At 37.2% G+C, this 14,737-nt stretch overlaps 1 protein-coding gene across 8 annotated transcripts in view; it reads right to left on the bottom strand.

Moving 5' to 3' along the window:
- The window catches only part of C1H9orf85 (chromosome 1 C9orf85 homolog), a 284,217-nt gene that overhangs the window by 221,645 nt on the left and 47,835 nt on the right, over positions 1 to 14,737 (bottom strand). For 7 of the 8 annotated variants that reach the window (XR_011967532.1, XR_011967531.1, XR_011967533.1 and 4 more), the window contains exon 2: positions 7,810 to 7,916. Coding sequence is in view for 4 of the 8 variants with exons in the window: in XM_072611530.1 (XP_072467631.1) it covers positions 7,810 to 7,916 (107 nt within the window). In the remaining 4 variants the exon portion in view is untranslated. Of the gene's footprint in view, positions 1 to 6,169; positions 6,213 to 7,809; positions 7,917 to 14,737 lie in introns of those variants that run through there. The other variant, XM_072611554.1, reaches the window with a different exon arrangement.

The following is a 14,737-nucleotide window of genomic DNA, read 5'->3' as shown; positions in this document are numbered from 1 at the left end:
GAAGATCCATGAGAAAACAGTGAAGAACATCAAAAGTAATGAGGGTGGAAGACTGAGAGGGCTGACAAACCAAAGACAAGGATAAAGACACAGATGATGTTGTTCTGAAGATTTCCTTAGGGAGGCAGAAGTCAAGATGGCAGAAAAATGGCAAGGGATCCTCCCCAAAAAGCCCCAAAAACAACTCTACATAATATCTTAAAACAAATTCTGGAACACCAGAACCTACAGAAGGACATGATGAAACAATTTTCCAGCCTAAGACAACTTAGAAGGTTGGAGGAAAGGTCTGTGCACCAGGGTGAGAGTCTAGTAGAGCCCAGTGCAGGCAGAGCCAACACAGACCAGGCCCCAACAAACCAGGAGCAGGTCTTGGGAGTGATTGAATCAGCAGCACCACTGGCTGTTTCCAGAGCTCTCAGCCCACAGAGAGTAAGGGGATCAAACAACTAGCCAGGACTCTGTTGTTTTGTCCATATTCAGATCTGGGTGGAAGTCCCAGGGCAAGGAGTAGCAGCACACCAAAGCTTGCAGCTATACAGTGGAGTGAGCACTCTTCTCACAGTCCCAGGGAAGAAAAGACTGCTTGTGGTCACTCACAAAAACAGGCCAGATGAGGAATAAACACACCTCTCCTTCAATCATTCCACCTTGAAAGAACTGAAAACTTCCAGGTCCCTGGAAGTACCTCGGGAAACAGTTGCACAAAACCCCTGAAGCTTGGGACAGTATGCCCTCCACCCTGGAAGCAAAACCACACTTTAGCAGAGTTAAAAGTCAAGAAATGGGCTGGAAAATGAGCAAACAGAAAAAAATAGGCTATAGAAAATTAGTATGATGACAGAGAAGATAAAAATACACTGTCGGAAGAAGATAGTAAAATCAAAACTCCTATAGCCAAAATCTCCAATAAAAATATGAATTGGTCTCAAGCCATGGAAGAGCTCAAAAAGGATTGTGAAAATCAAGTAAAAAAAGCTGAGGAAAAACTGGAAAGAGAAATGAGAGTGATACAAAAAACACCTGAAAAAAGGGTCAACAACTTGGTAAGAGAGACTCAAAAAAATACTGAAGCAAGTAACACCTTAAAAAACAGAAGAATGCCTTGAAAAGCAAAATGGGAAAAGATTTACAAAAATTTACTGAAGAGTTCCTTAAAAAGTAGAATTGGCCAAATGCAAAAAAAAAAAAAAATACAAAAATTCAATGAAGAAAAGAATTCTTTAAAAATTAGATCTGCCAAATGGAAAAGGAGGTACAAAAGCTCTCTGAGGAAAACAATTCCTTAAAAATTAGAATTGATAAGTAGAAGCTAACAAATCTGTGAGATATCAAGAAACAAAAAAAGAAAATCAAAAGAATGCAAAAATAGAAGACAATGTGAAATATCTCAATGAAAAAACAACTAATCTAGAAAATACATCCAGGAAAGATAATTTTAAAATTGTTAGACTTCCTGAAAGTCATGATCAAAAAAAGAGTCCAGATATCAACTTTCAAGAGGAAAACTGCCATGATATTCTAGAACAAGAAGGTAAAATAGAAATTTAAAGAATCCACTGATCATCCCCTGAAAGAGATCCCAGAATGAAAAGTATCAGAAATATAATCAAATTTCAGAGCTCCCATGTCAAGGAGAAAATATCACAATCAAGTCAGAAAGAAACAATTCTAATATCACAGAGCCACAGTCAGGGTAACACAAGATTTAACAGCTTCTACATTAAAGGACAGGAGGACTTGGAATATAGTCCAGAGGGCAAAGGAGCTAGGATTACAACCAAGAATCACCTACCTAGCAAAACTGAGCATAATCCTTCAAGGGGAAAAAATGGATATTTAATGACATAGGGGACTTTCAAGCATTTCTGATGTAAGGACCATGGCTGAAAAGAAAATTTGTCTTTCAAGTATAACTCAAGAAGTATAAAAAGGTAAACAGGAAAGGCAAATCATAAAGGATTTAATAGGACTGAACTGTTTATATTCCCACGTGAGAAGATGAAACTTGTAACAAGAACTTTCTCATTATTAGGTGTAATGGTAATTTAAATGGGAAAAATCTTTCCATTCATTAATAGGCCCATGTGACCTGCTTAAATCACATGGAAGTCTAAGTCACATGTGGTGGGAGGAGCTTGCTGAATGGGTGGAACAGAAAGGGTGGAGCACAGCTGGGAGGAAGTTGCTCAGGGTAGTCAGAGCTGGAAAGGGCACAGGCAGGCAGGCAGGTACAGCTTAGGTTCCTGAGTGTGTGTTTACTTGGCTTGGAAATGGCTTTGTACCCTGCGGTACAATAAACATTACTGACCTGTTTATTGACTTGTTGGTTTTTTTGCTTTCTGGTTCTGGGATTTGGCTTTCTGGTGTCTAAATAAATATTTTTTTTCTGCCTTCTATATGGAGAATTGTTATACTCTGTGATTGAGAACTACCAGTGTATTCATAGTCACTACCAGTGCTGTGAATATTGCCTTGGTGATACATTAGGGCAGTTAGAAAGAGTATATATAAATAGATGGCACAGGCGTGAGTTGCATATAATGGGATTATCTAAAAAAAAATAAGGGATAAAAAGGAGAATGAACTGGGACAAGAGGAAAAGCAGAACGGGGCAAATGATCTCACATAAAAGAGGCAAGAGAGCTTTAAAAATAGGCTAACTTAATCGGCAAAAGAGGTCCAAAAAGTCAATGAGGAGAAGAATGCTTTAAAAAGCATAATTAGTCAAATGGAAAAGGAGGTTCAAAAGCTCACTGAAGAAAATAGTTCTTTAAAAATTAGAATGGAGCAGATGGAAGCTAATATCTTTATGAGAAACCAAGAAATTACAAAACAAAACCAAAAGAATGAAAAAAATTGAAGATATAATGTGAAATATCTCACTGTAAAAATAACTGACTTGGAAAATAGATCCAGGAGAGACAATTCAAAAATTATGGGACTACCTGAAAGCCATGATCAAAAAAAAGATCCCAGACATCATCTTTCATGAAATTATCAAGGAAAACTGCCCTGATATTCTAGAACCAGAGGGCAAAATAAATATTGAAAGAATTCACCGATCACTTCCTGAAGAAGACCCAAAAAAGAAAAACTACTAAGAATATTGTAGCCAAATCCAGAGTTCCCAGATCAAGGAGAAAATACTGTAAGCACCTAGAAAGAAACAACTTGAGTATTGTGGAAATACAATCAGGATAACACAAGATCTAGCAGCTTCTACATTAAGGGATCAAAGGGCTTGGAATATGATATTCCAGAAGTAAAAGGAACTAGGATTAAAACCAAGAATCACCTACCCAGCAAAACTGAGGATAATATTTCAGGGAAAAAAATGACCATTCAATGAAAGAGAGGACTTTCAAGCATTCTTGATGAAAAGACCAGAACTGAATAGAAAATCTGACTTTCAAACACAAGAATCAAGAGAAGCATGAAAAGGTAAACAGGAAAGAGAAGTCATAAGGGACTTCCTAAAGTTGAACTGTTTATATTCCTACATGGAGAGATAATATTTGTAACTCTTGAGACTTTTCTCAGTATTTGAGTAGTTGGAGGGATTGTACACACATACACACACACACACACACACACACACACACCCACACACACAAAACAGACAGATCACAGGGTGAGCTGAATAAGAAAGGATGATATCTAAAAAAAATAAAATTAAGGAGTAAGAGAGGAATATATTGGGAGGAGAAAGGGAAAAATGGAATGGGGCAAATTATCTCTCATAAAAGAGGCAAGAAAAAACCTTTTCAATGGAGGAGAAAAGGGAGGAGGTGAGAGGGGAAAAGTGAAGCTTACTCTCTTCACATTTGACTTAAGGAAGGAATAACATGCTCACTCACTTTGGTATGAAAATTTATCTTACGCTACAGGAAAGTAGGGGAGAAGAGGACAAGTGGGGTGTGGGGGGATGATAGAAGGGAGGACAAATGGGAAAAGGAAATAATGAGAAGTAAATACTTTTGGGGAGGGACAAGGTCAAAAGAGAGATTAGAATAAATGGGGTGCAGGATAGGATGGAGGGAAATATAGTTTTATACATCATGATTATTATGGAAGTCTTTTGCAAAACAACACATATATAGCCTGTATTGGATTGCTTGCCTTCCCAGTGGGGATGGGTGGGGAGAGAGGAAGGGAGAAAAGTTGGAATTCAAAGCATAAGGACAAATGTTGAGAACTGTTTTTTCATACAACTGGGAAATAAGAAATAAAGGTAATGGGGTATAGAAATCTATCTTGCCCTATAAGAAAAGAGAGAAGATGAGGATAAAGGAAGGGAAGAGTGTGATAGAAGGCAGGGCATATTGTTGGAAGGGGTAATTAGAATGCAAGGCATTATGGAGTGGGGGGTAGAGAGAGATGGGGAGAAAATGTGGAACTCAAAATTTTGTGGAAATGAATATTGAAAACTAAAAATAAATAAATAAACATTAAAAAAAAAGAAATTATGCGCTAGATGCTCTCAGAAAAACTGGGTAAGACATATGAACTGATGCAAAGCAAATTATGTAGAACCAGAAGAACATTGTAAGAAGTAACAGAAATACTGTAAGATCATCAACTGTGAATGACTTAGCTATCTTCAGCAATACAATGTTCCAAAACAAATCTGAAGGACTTATGATGAAAAATGGTATCTATCCCCAGGGAAAGAACTGACAGCATATGAATACTGATAAAAGCAAACTTTCTTTTACATGACTAATATGGAAATATATTTTGCATTTCTACACATGTACAACCTATATAAAATTGCTTGCCTTCTCAATGATGAGGGTGGAGAAAGAAGGAGTAAATTCGGAACTCAGTTACACAAACAAATGTTGAAAATTATTTTTGTGTGTACTTGGGGAAAAATAAAATATTTAAAAAAACAAAAGACTTGCTTGGGGTCGAAAGTCTAAGGAGTATACCTAACTCTCTGCATGACAGAATCAGCTTAGGACCTATTCCCCCAAAACCCAGACTATAAAAAGGATATGCTAGTCGGGGTTACAAGCACAGAGATTTGACCGTGGTAACCCACAAAAGTCACTCCTGGGACCCACCTGCAAATCATAAATCCAAAGGCCTACACGAAATACTTTCAATCTACCTATGAATTATTCTGTAGACATTCAAGTGAAAGAAAGGCTGCAACAGTTATTATCACAAGGGTACATAAAAAAACTTTACACAGAAAAAAATCAAATTTTCCTCCCAATCACAAGGTTCTCTGAAAAGTATATGACTATCTAAGTCTTGGAAAATAAAAAGGAGTTCTGGATTTTTAGATTTATGGGGAAGAAAGAGAAGAGAGGCAACTCAAGGAGATGAAACTGTTGTGTGAAGTGATGAGATGATGAAAAGGACTGGCAGAAGGCAGAATTTTTTTTTTGCCTTCTATTTACTCCTAAGGAGAACGACTTCTGGAGTGCAAAATATAGAACAAAAATAATTAACAGGGAGCTGATATCCAAGATAAGTAGAGTGAAACTGAGAAGCTGGCTGCCCTTAACTTTCCAGAGTTAAAGTCCCAATTTTTAAAAATAGAGGAGTAGGGAAAAAAGAGAATACGCAAATTATATAGGTTGGTGACTTGGCTTCAATTCCTATCAAATTTCTAAAATGTATTATTTCAGACATAGTAAGCATTTAGAAAAGGAAGAAGTAGGCACAATGAGCCAGGACAGCTTCATTAAAAACATTAAACTCATTTTCCTTTCTGATAAGGCAAGGAGATCAGGTGTAGGATGGAAATACAATTTATATAAATTTCAGCAAAACATCTGACAAAGTCTCTCCAGCTACTCTTGTGGGTAAGATAGTGATATGGAGGTAAATGACAGTACATTTAGTTAGAAAAAGAACTGGTTCAATTGGCTTGACTTACAAAGTAGCAATTAATGATTCAAAGTCAAATTAAGTGGAAAGACAAATCTACTGGACTTCCCCAGGGATCAGCAGCTGATGCTGTGACATTTTGTTTCACTGTATCACTAAGATTAGTCATATTTGAAGATGACAAAAAGCTCTAAGAGACAGCTAACACAAAGGGGGAAAAATTAAGATACAAACAGATTGTAACAAGCAAAACAGCATGCTGAATTTAATAAGGTGAAATTTAATGGAGACAATGTAGACTTACACTTGGCTTCAAAGAAATCAATTTCCTAAGTACAAATGTAAGTTAAGCTTAGACAGCAGTATATCTGAAAAAAAAGATTATAGGGTTTTAGCGGCTTACAGACTCAAGTCAAAAGTGTGAAAAGGCAGTAAAAAATGCTAATAAAATAATCTTATACTACATCAAGAGAGAGATAGTATTTAAGATTAGGGAGTGTGATAGGACCATTGTATTCCAATCTGGCCAGATCTGGAGTGTGGAATACAATGTTCAGTTAAATGCACCATGTTTTTGATTTAACATTCATAAACTTGAGAGCATCCAAATGAACGTGATTAGGATGCATAAAGGCTTTGAGATATCATAGATAAAAACAAGCTGACAGGACTGGTGATAGACTGAAGGCACAGAAAGGTTCAGGAGAGGCATGATACCACCTGCAGCCAAGTATTTATAAAGGTTTCTCTCATATGGAAGAAGGAATAGATTTGCTCGGAACAGCTACACAGGGTAAGTACTAGGCACAACTGCAAAGGGGAAAATTGAGGTTTGATATAAGGAAAAACTTCCTAATAATAATTAAAACAATCCAAAAATATAATAGGCTGCTTTGAAAAGTACAAGATTCTTCATTCTTGGAAATCTTCAGGCAAAGGCTGCATGACAACTTTTAAAGAATGCTGAAAGCAATTCTTAGCCAGACACAGGTCAGACCTTAATATCTCTGAAGTCCCTAACCAATTTTTAACCAGCAGTTATTCAAAAAGCATACTCAGAACCGGGACTTTCTTTTGTACTTACAATTTTCAGTTGCTATTTAGATTCACATTTTATCTCTTTTATTAGCTTATAAGGATAGTTGTCAAATTTATTTTTATTTCTTCCACTGCTCTATACATAACATGTAAAATAAAAGTTGGCTAAACTGAATATTTGAAGCTTTGATTCACTTGAAACAACGTAGCAGTGACAACTTCCCCATTTCCAGTTTCCAGTCTGACCAAGTGTCATACAATGAACTACAGTAGGCACTTAATAAATGCTTCTCGTTTGATTAATTTGTCTGTCTTCACTATGAGATTTGTGGGACAAGCAAGCTCCCCCCCTTTACACTGATCGAATCCATTTTCTCAAGTGTCCTTTTACCATATTAAAGGTTCAGTAATAAGCTTTAAGAAGTGATACAGCTAATGCTGATGCCACATCAGTCAACAGTCTCATCCAATGATTCTTTCCAGATTCCTTTTCCATTATCCTCCAACAAGTACTTGGCATTTCAGCCAAGCTTGCCAGATGCTTGCTGGTGACTTGCTATTCCCTGTATGTGATATCCTACTTCCTACCTCCATGTCTTTGCACAAGCAGCATCATCCCCTGGCTTCTGATCTTAGCTAAGCCCAAATGCCACTTCCCATCTAAGGCCTCTCCCAAGCATTCTCCCTCCCAACTGCCAGCTCTCCCCCACAATTGTTAGTAGACTGTATTCCAGAAAACACTTTCTATTTGCTCTGTATATCTACTTTATATTTCTCGGTTATCCTGTTCCCTCCTTGAGCTCCCATAAGATATAGACTCCTTGAGGGCAGGGAGTGGATTTTTTGTCTTTGTATCCACTGTCTGGCACACAGAATGCCCTTAATAAAAATGTGCTGAACTAAAATGAACTGTATCTCGAGACTCACCATTTTTTAGGTTTTGATAGTGGTTTATACTTGCTGTATTTTACGCGCCACTCCAGAACTTCTTTACAATGCTGACACACTCCATCATGAAGCTTTGCATTTATTCTCTTAAGGAAAAAAAGACAAATAGCACACTGAGAGATTACACATATATAAAGGAAAAGGGTATCACATCACTTTAAACTCCATAGAAAAACTCATTATGTAAGGTGCTTCAATCAATCATCAATAAGCAAAAGCACTTATGGTGCAGTTAATCGAAAATATTCTCATTTCTAATGTACATTTATCAAATTATTTCAAAAGCAGTAGTAAAACAGTGACATTTTTAAGCAATTAATATAGTAAAAATACTTCAACTCAGCTAATCCTTTAAGATATTGAATACCCAATTTCTTAACCACTGAAGCCAGGAGTTGGCATTTTGAAAAAGGTGTACCTAAGTACAAATTCCTTCACATATGATATGCCAGGAAAGATGGACTGTGAAATATAAGGTAAATTATGAAACAGGCCTGCCTGGATTCACTTACAGATGGGGAAGTAATAAACATATGTTAGCTGAAGACTTCTAAAGCAGATGAGGGTAGAGTTCCTTCACTAACATACAAGTGAGAAGGGAAGCTACATTTGCCAATATTTCACCCAGGTAATAGTGCTGTCATTGATATTAAGGACAAGGCCGGTGTGTGTACCTGTGTGTTTGAGCTTTTGTGTACAGAGGAGTGATTGTTATCCCTGGGCCAGTTTTTTATATCTCATTTGAGCTTCTCCATCTTTTATCCCATTTACTTCTAATCAGCAGTCCAAGAGGATGAATGTAACAGGGAAAAGTGAGAAAATTCAAATGTAAGAAACTCTTATAGATCAATCAAAGAGATAAAGAATCAAAACTATAGATAAATGGCAAGAGAGATGGCCTAAAAGTTTCAGTTACATAGGTCATACCTCAAAATAATTAAGATTTGGATGATCATTTAATTTACTTTTAGGAAATAAGCAAACTGATGATGTAAAAAACACCATGGCTTTTATAACAACTCTGTAAATTTGAGGTATCATTAAGGAACAGCCCCTTGAAAATGATCATTTCTTTTTATTTTTGAATTTTTTTCACTTAATGGTATTTTTCCACAAATACGTAAAAAGATAGTTTTCAACATTCACTTTTACAAGGTTTTTGAGTTCCTTTCTTTCCTCCCTTCCTTTCCCCCAGAGAGCAGGCAATCTGATATAGGCTACACATGCAAAATCATATTAATCATATTTCCACATTATCCATGCTGTGAAAGAAGAATCAGAACAAAAAGGGAAAAAGCAGTGAAAATAGTATGCTTTGATGTGAATTCAGACTCCAAAGTTCCCTCTCTAAATGTGGATAGCACTTTCAGACAGGAGTCCTTTGGAAATGTCCCAATGATCCTCATTTCTAATTCCCTCAGTCAAATTATTTCAATGGTAGTATTAACTAATAAATCTAAAATGGCATTACTATCAATACAGCATTCAGAACAAGTAAGGAAAAAACGAACCCACTGTACTTAAAGCAATATTTACTGTACTGCTTGAGCAATACCTTTGAAGAGGGACAAACTAGTGCTTTCTCAGAATTATGGTCAGGATAGTGAAGGGTCTAGAAGTCTTGTGATTATTATAGCTAAGCACTGTGCTAAGTGCTTCACAATTACTACTTCATTTGATCCTTAACAATCACCCTGGGAGGTAGGTGCTATTATTATCCGCATTTTACAGATGAGGAAACTGAGACCAACAGAGGTTAAATGACTTGCCCAGTATCACACAGTTAATAATTGTCTAAGGCTCGATTTGAACTCAAGTCTTTCTGACTCCAGGTCTGGCATTCTATCCACGGTGACAATTTACTCTGGTAACTTTCTGACTATTAACAGCAAGTAAGACATAAAAGAAGGGGTTTGCCACTGTCATGCAGGATGTCTAGTGCAGGGTACAAATCTAGGAATTCCCTATAAATGTCAGGGCCCTCCATGATGTTTTTGTTTTCAGAAGAGTTGATTTCATTGAATCCGGAAACAGTGCAAAACCTCCTAAGACAGAAAATAACTGAAAACTGGCTAACAACTGAAGGATCTGACCACACAAAAAAACCCTCTTTCCTCTTTCTCCTTCTCTCAGTTTAATATGGCCATACATCACCCTTTCCCCCAAATACTGTAATAACCTCCTAAATGGTCTTCCTATCCTTGGTATGTACCCATCCAATCCATCTCCACAAGGCTACCAAACAGATCTCCCTAAGGCACAGGACTGACCTTCTCAAAACTCAATTTGACAAGCTCTAGCAGATCCATGTTGCTTATCAGATAAAATTCAAATACCTATGTTTGAATATTAATACCTTAAGAGATCATTGCTACCTTAAAAAACATTTCTTGCAGTACTTCCCCTTATATATCTATATTCCAGGTTAAAATAGCCTATTTGCTATTTCCTGTATGTGTCATTCTATACTGCCTTCATGTCTTTGCACAGGCTGCCTATTTCTCTTTTCTAGAACACTCCCTCGTCATGAACCTCTGAGAATCACTACTCAGGTCAAGTGCCAAGTCCAATATAAGGTCCTTCCTTAACCCCCTCTCCCCATCACTGTTTCTTCCCCCTCTTGCTAGCACTATACTTTTGAACTTGCTTTTTATATATTTTGCATTTACTTAAAATGGATAGTTCATGTAGAAAGTGTGATTGAGGGATAACTAGACAGACAGACAAGACAGATGTGCACACCCCACCCCACACCATGCCTGCTTCACTGATACCCACAAAACATCAAACTATGTAGAGAAAGATTTCCATCACGTTGGCTGGAGTCCTTGTGGAGGATTCAGGGGGGTGCACAGGATGAGAACGCACGGATGGGATCCAGTCAGTCGATAAACATTTAGCAAGCACCAATCATGGAGCTACAAGGTGCGCTGCTGCAGAGAAGAACCCATATTAATTACTGACCTCTATCTGAAGTATGAAATACAGGAAAACAATCTCTTATTGTTACCCCGACAGCATCCTTTGTCCTAAACGTAACGGTTACAGAAAAGCAGATGATCTATTTTTAAAACATCAAATCAGAGAATCCTAGAGTGGGAAGGAATCTGAGCTGGTTTTGTCTAACTCCCTTCATTTTATTTAGGACCCAGAGAGGTTGTGCTGCTAGCCCAACATCACACAGCTAGTGAATATTTTTCTATTTTCTCTTTTGCTCAGTCTAACTCTAGCAATAAACCAATAGGGATAGGTTGCATTTGTTAACCATGTGTTAGGGTATGCCTATAATTGGATATGAAATAGGACCGGCAATAAAGGTTTCATACTAGACCAGGAAGTGGAAGATCTGGATATTCCAGAAGTCTAGACACAGCTATTCCATTAACTAGTTTGTTTGTTTTTTTAAATCTTGGGCAAGTTATTTCTGGGCTTCAGTTCCCCTATCTATAAAGAAATATCTCTATGAGACAGCTAGGTGGTGCAGAAGATAGAGTGTTAGTGCTGGGTCTGAAGTCAGGAAGACCTGAGTTCAAGGTCAGATACTAGTTGTGTGATCCTGGGCAAGTCATTTAACCTCTGTTTGCTTCAGTCTCCTCCACTATAAAAGGAGGATAATAATAGCACCTGTGTGTGTGTGTTCGTCCTTCACTGCCAAGGAGACCACGCCATTAGAGAAATGATGACATGACTTGCACTTGACTTTGTTCTGAGTGAGGGAGGGCTGTGCAGGTCACCAGCCTCACTTCTGTTCCAGAGCCATCTGAATCCAGTGACTGGAGATGACCCAGGATGAGGCAATTGGGATTAAGTGACTTGCCCAAGGTCACACAGCTAGTGAATGTCAAGTGTCTGAGGTGAGATTTGAACTCGGGTCCTCCTGACTCCTACTCTGAATAGCACCTACCATAGATGGCTGTTAAGAGGATCAAATGAAATGATATTTAGAAAGCACTTAACACCACACCTGGCACATAGTAGGTGTTATATAAATGCTTATTTCCCTTCCCTCATAAAATGAAAAATACTACAATGTGATCTTTTCTACATATCTTTTAAATACTTCACCATAATTAAGTTCTAGTAAATTAAAGAAAAAAAGCACACTAAGCTGAATATTTAAAATGAGTAGACATATGAAAAAAGCTACATGATTTTTATAATTCTGAAAACATTTCCTGCTAGCACAACCCCCAACTCCCATCTCTTCCCCAATGTTTCTATTCTAAAATAAGGAAGGAAAAACTGTTTCCAGTCATCTGCGTCCTAGTATATTGCTACCCTGGGCAATCTTTATTAATTTTTTAGAATCTCAGAAATTACAGTAACCATGCTACTCTGTGGCCAAGTCCACTGTAATCTTGGTTTCTTAAAGTTTCTTTTTTTTCCCAGCAACTCCTCTTTCTAGAAAAAAAAAACCACTTATAGTAAAGAATACTTAGAGCAAGGCTGAAAGGACTGTTCTTGAAGGAAGAGATCTGAAGTTTATCAAAAACTGTCATACTTCATTTCCTTTTTATTTTCAAATTTCAGATTTGGGATTTTTAATACATTGGTCCCAGAGTCAAATAAGGATAGCTCCCTTTGGCCCTTTGAGGGGAAGAATCCATTAGATCTAGTTGTAATGGTAGTTTAGTCAACTAAAGTCCCACCTCCTGAAAAAAGCCTTTCCTAGTCCTCCTTCATTTCTGTACCTTCCTTTGACAAGATTTGTCCTATCTCTTCTATGTACATAGCTGTGTGCATCGTCTACCCCATCAGACTGTGAGCTCCTTGAGGACAGAGACTACCTTTTACCTTTCTTAGTGCTCTGCTTCTTCAGTGCTTAGCACAGTGTTTGATAAATACTAGCTGACCTGACAAAATTTTAAAAAATTTCCTATGTATTTCCTTTGAGAAAAAATCATAAAAGATCTGGAAATTCTTTAGAAGATTATTTGATGCTATGTTGAAAGCTGAAAGTTTAGAAATCAACTTTGAAATAAAAAGCTTCTGAGTAATACCTGGTCTATAGCTTTTAAAAATTGATAGAATTTTATAATTTATTCAAAGACATCAAAGATTATTTTTTGAAAACTAAAAATTATGCTGGGAAGTTATTACTTTTTGAATGTAAATCTACTTCAAATATATATTTTCAGGTATTCTCTGACTCAAAATTGAATTATAAAGAGAAGATTGAATCAGAAGGCCCAGCTTCACCTTATAAACTGTGTTATCTCTGCAAGTACTTATACATAAAGTAGGGAAAACAATATTAAGGCTGTTGTAAGGAATACAAATTTCAATTGTAAAGGAACACACAATGGCTCACATTTATATATATGAATGGCTGGCTCTGAACTGGCTGGGGTAGAGTAGATTGTCTAAATGTTTTTGAACTTACCCCACCACAAACAAAGAAGGGATATAAGAAATCATCTAGTTTGATGAAGACAAAAACAGTCTCATGTAAGTAAGGTGACTTGTCCAATAATCCCTTAGGACATTAATAGCAAAGGCCAGATAAAAATTCAAGTCTCTCCAAAGCTCATGCTTTTTTCACTACAACATGAAAAACTGATGCCACCAAATTCCAAATCCCTTTCACAATGACAACAGCTGTGTAAGAGCTGGAACTTGGGGAGAAGCCTCTTAGCCTTCATCAGAGGATGAGGGAAGGAAAGACAGTTTCCTAGTATCAGTGAATACAACTCTTATCATGGTCTGCCTAGGCTTTTGAGGACTGATGCAGGAACCTAATAATCATCCGTGACATTAATTCTATGAGAAATGATTTCAAAGACTAAACACCCTACCCATAAGTAAACTTTGCAATATAACAACTTTACAGGCAGGGGAAATACATTTTTAAGCAGCAATTTCTGTAGTTAGGACCTGTATAAGCTTGCCAAGAAGTTCCCTGGAACAGATTTCCTTTTCATGAGCACTGGACTTGGATTCAAGAGGGACCTGAGTTAAATCCTGATTCCCAAACTTACTAGCTCTGTAACCATGGGCAAGTCACTTAACCTCTCTTGGCCATGATTTCCCCATCTACAAAATGAAGGGGTTTGATACTTTCCAGGGATGAATTTATCATCCTTTGATCATTTAAACCAGAGGTTTCAAAAGCTACATTGCTACCTGTTGAGTGCCACCTGGCACCAGATTAAAATGTAACTGGGTAACCTGTGACAAAATAAAATGGAACAGAACACAGATAATATTAATATGTGGTTTCTTAAGTTATGCACCCTCAGGGACTGTTATAAACGGTTTAGTAGCCTCTTGTTTCTATTTGAATTTGATACCAATTCCTACGTTTTCTTTCCTCACTTTTTTATTAAAAGCTGTACTTTTAGTGCTCTAAACTGCTCTAAAACAGAAGGAAAAAGGTAATGACTAAAATAGGATATGATAACTTACAGCAATAAGCACATGTGAACCAAACCAAAATAGCTCACAATTCTAAATCATTTTAAGATTTCAAAAATGGGAAGCAATCTTTTTTTTTTTTACAAGTCAGTGAAGTAGAAAGTGTAAGCATCACTGCCACCTTTTTTAGAGATGAGGAAACAGACTCAGAGTAAGCCATTTTCCCAAAGTCAGACAGCTATTAACTGGCACAAGAGGGACTCAAAACTCAAAACTTGTTCTGACTAGAAACCCCATGTTTAGTTCAGCTGTCAGTCCATACAGTGTTCTGACTTCCTGTTTATTTCAACATCCAGTTTGAATCCAGATATTTACTTCATTTTATAAAATCCAACATCACAACTTGGAAGCTGGTTCTTTTGGGCTGGCTCACTAGAAGAACAGAAAAGCCTACTGTGGAAGCCTGCCCTATGAGAATGGGGCAAACTTAGACGAAAGTGTGACTGTTTACACTGGATAGTTTTCATGTGACTGCCCTAAAAAGAGAAGGGCT

This window comes from Notamacropus eugenii, chromosome 1 (assembly GCF_028372415.1).
Source record: "Notamacropus eugenii isolate mMacEug1 chromosome 1, mMacEug1.pri_v2, whole genome shotgun sequence".
NCBI lineage: Eukaryota > Metazoa > Chordata > Mammalia > Diprotodontia > Macropodidae > Notamacropus > Notamacropus eugenii.
This window is presented reverse-complemented; position numbering and strand designations above follow the sequence as displayed.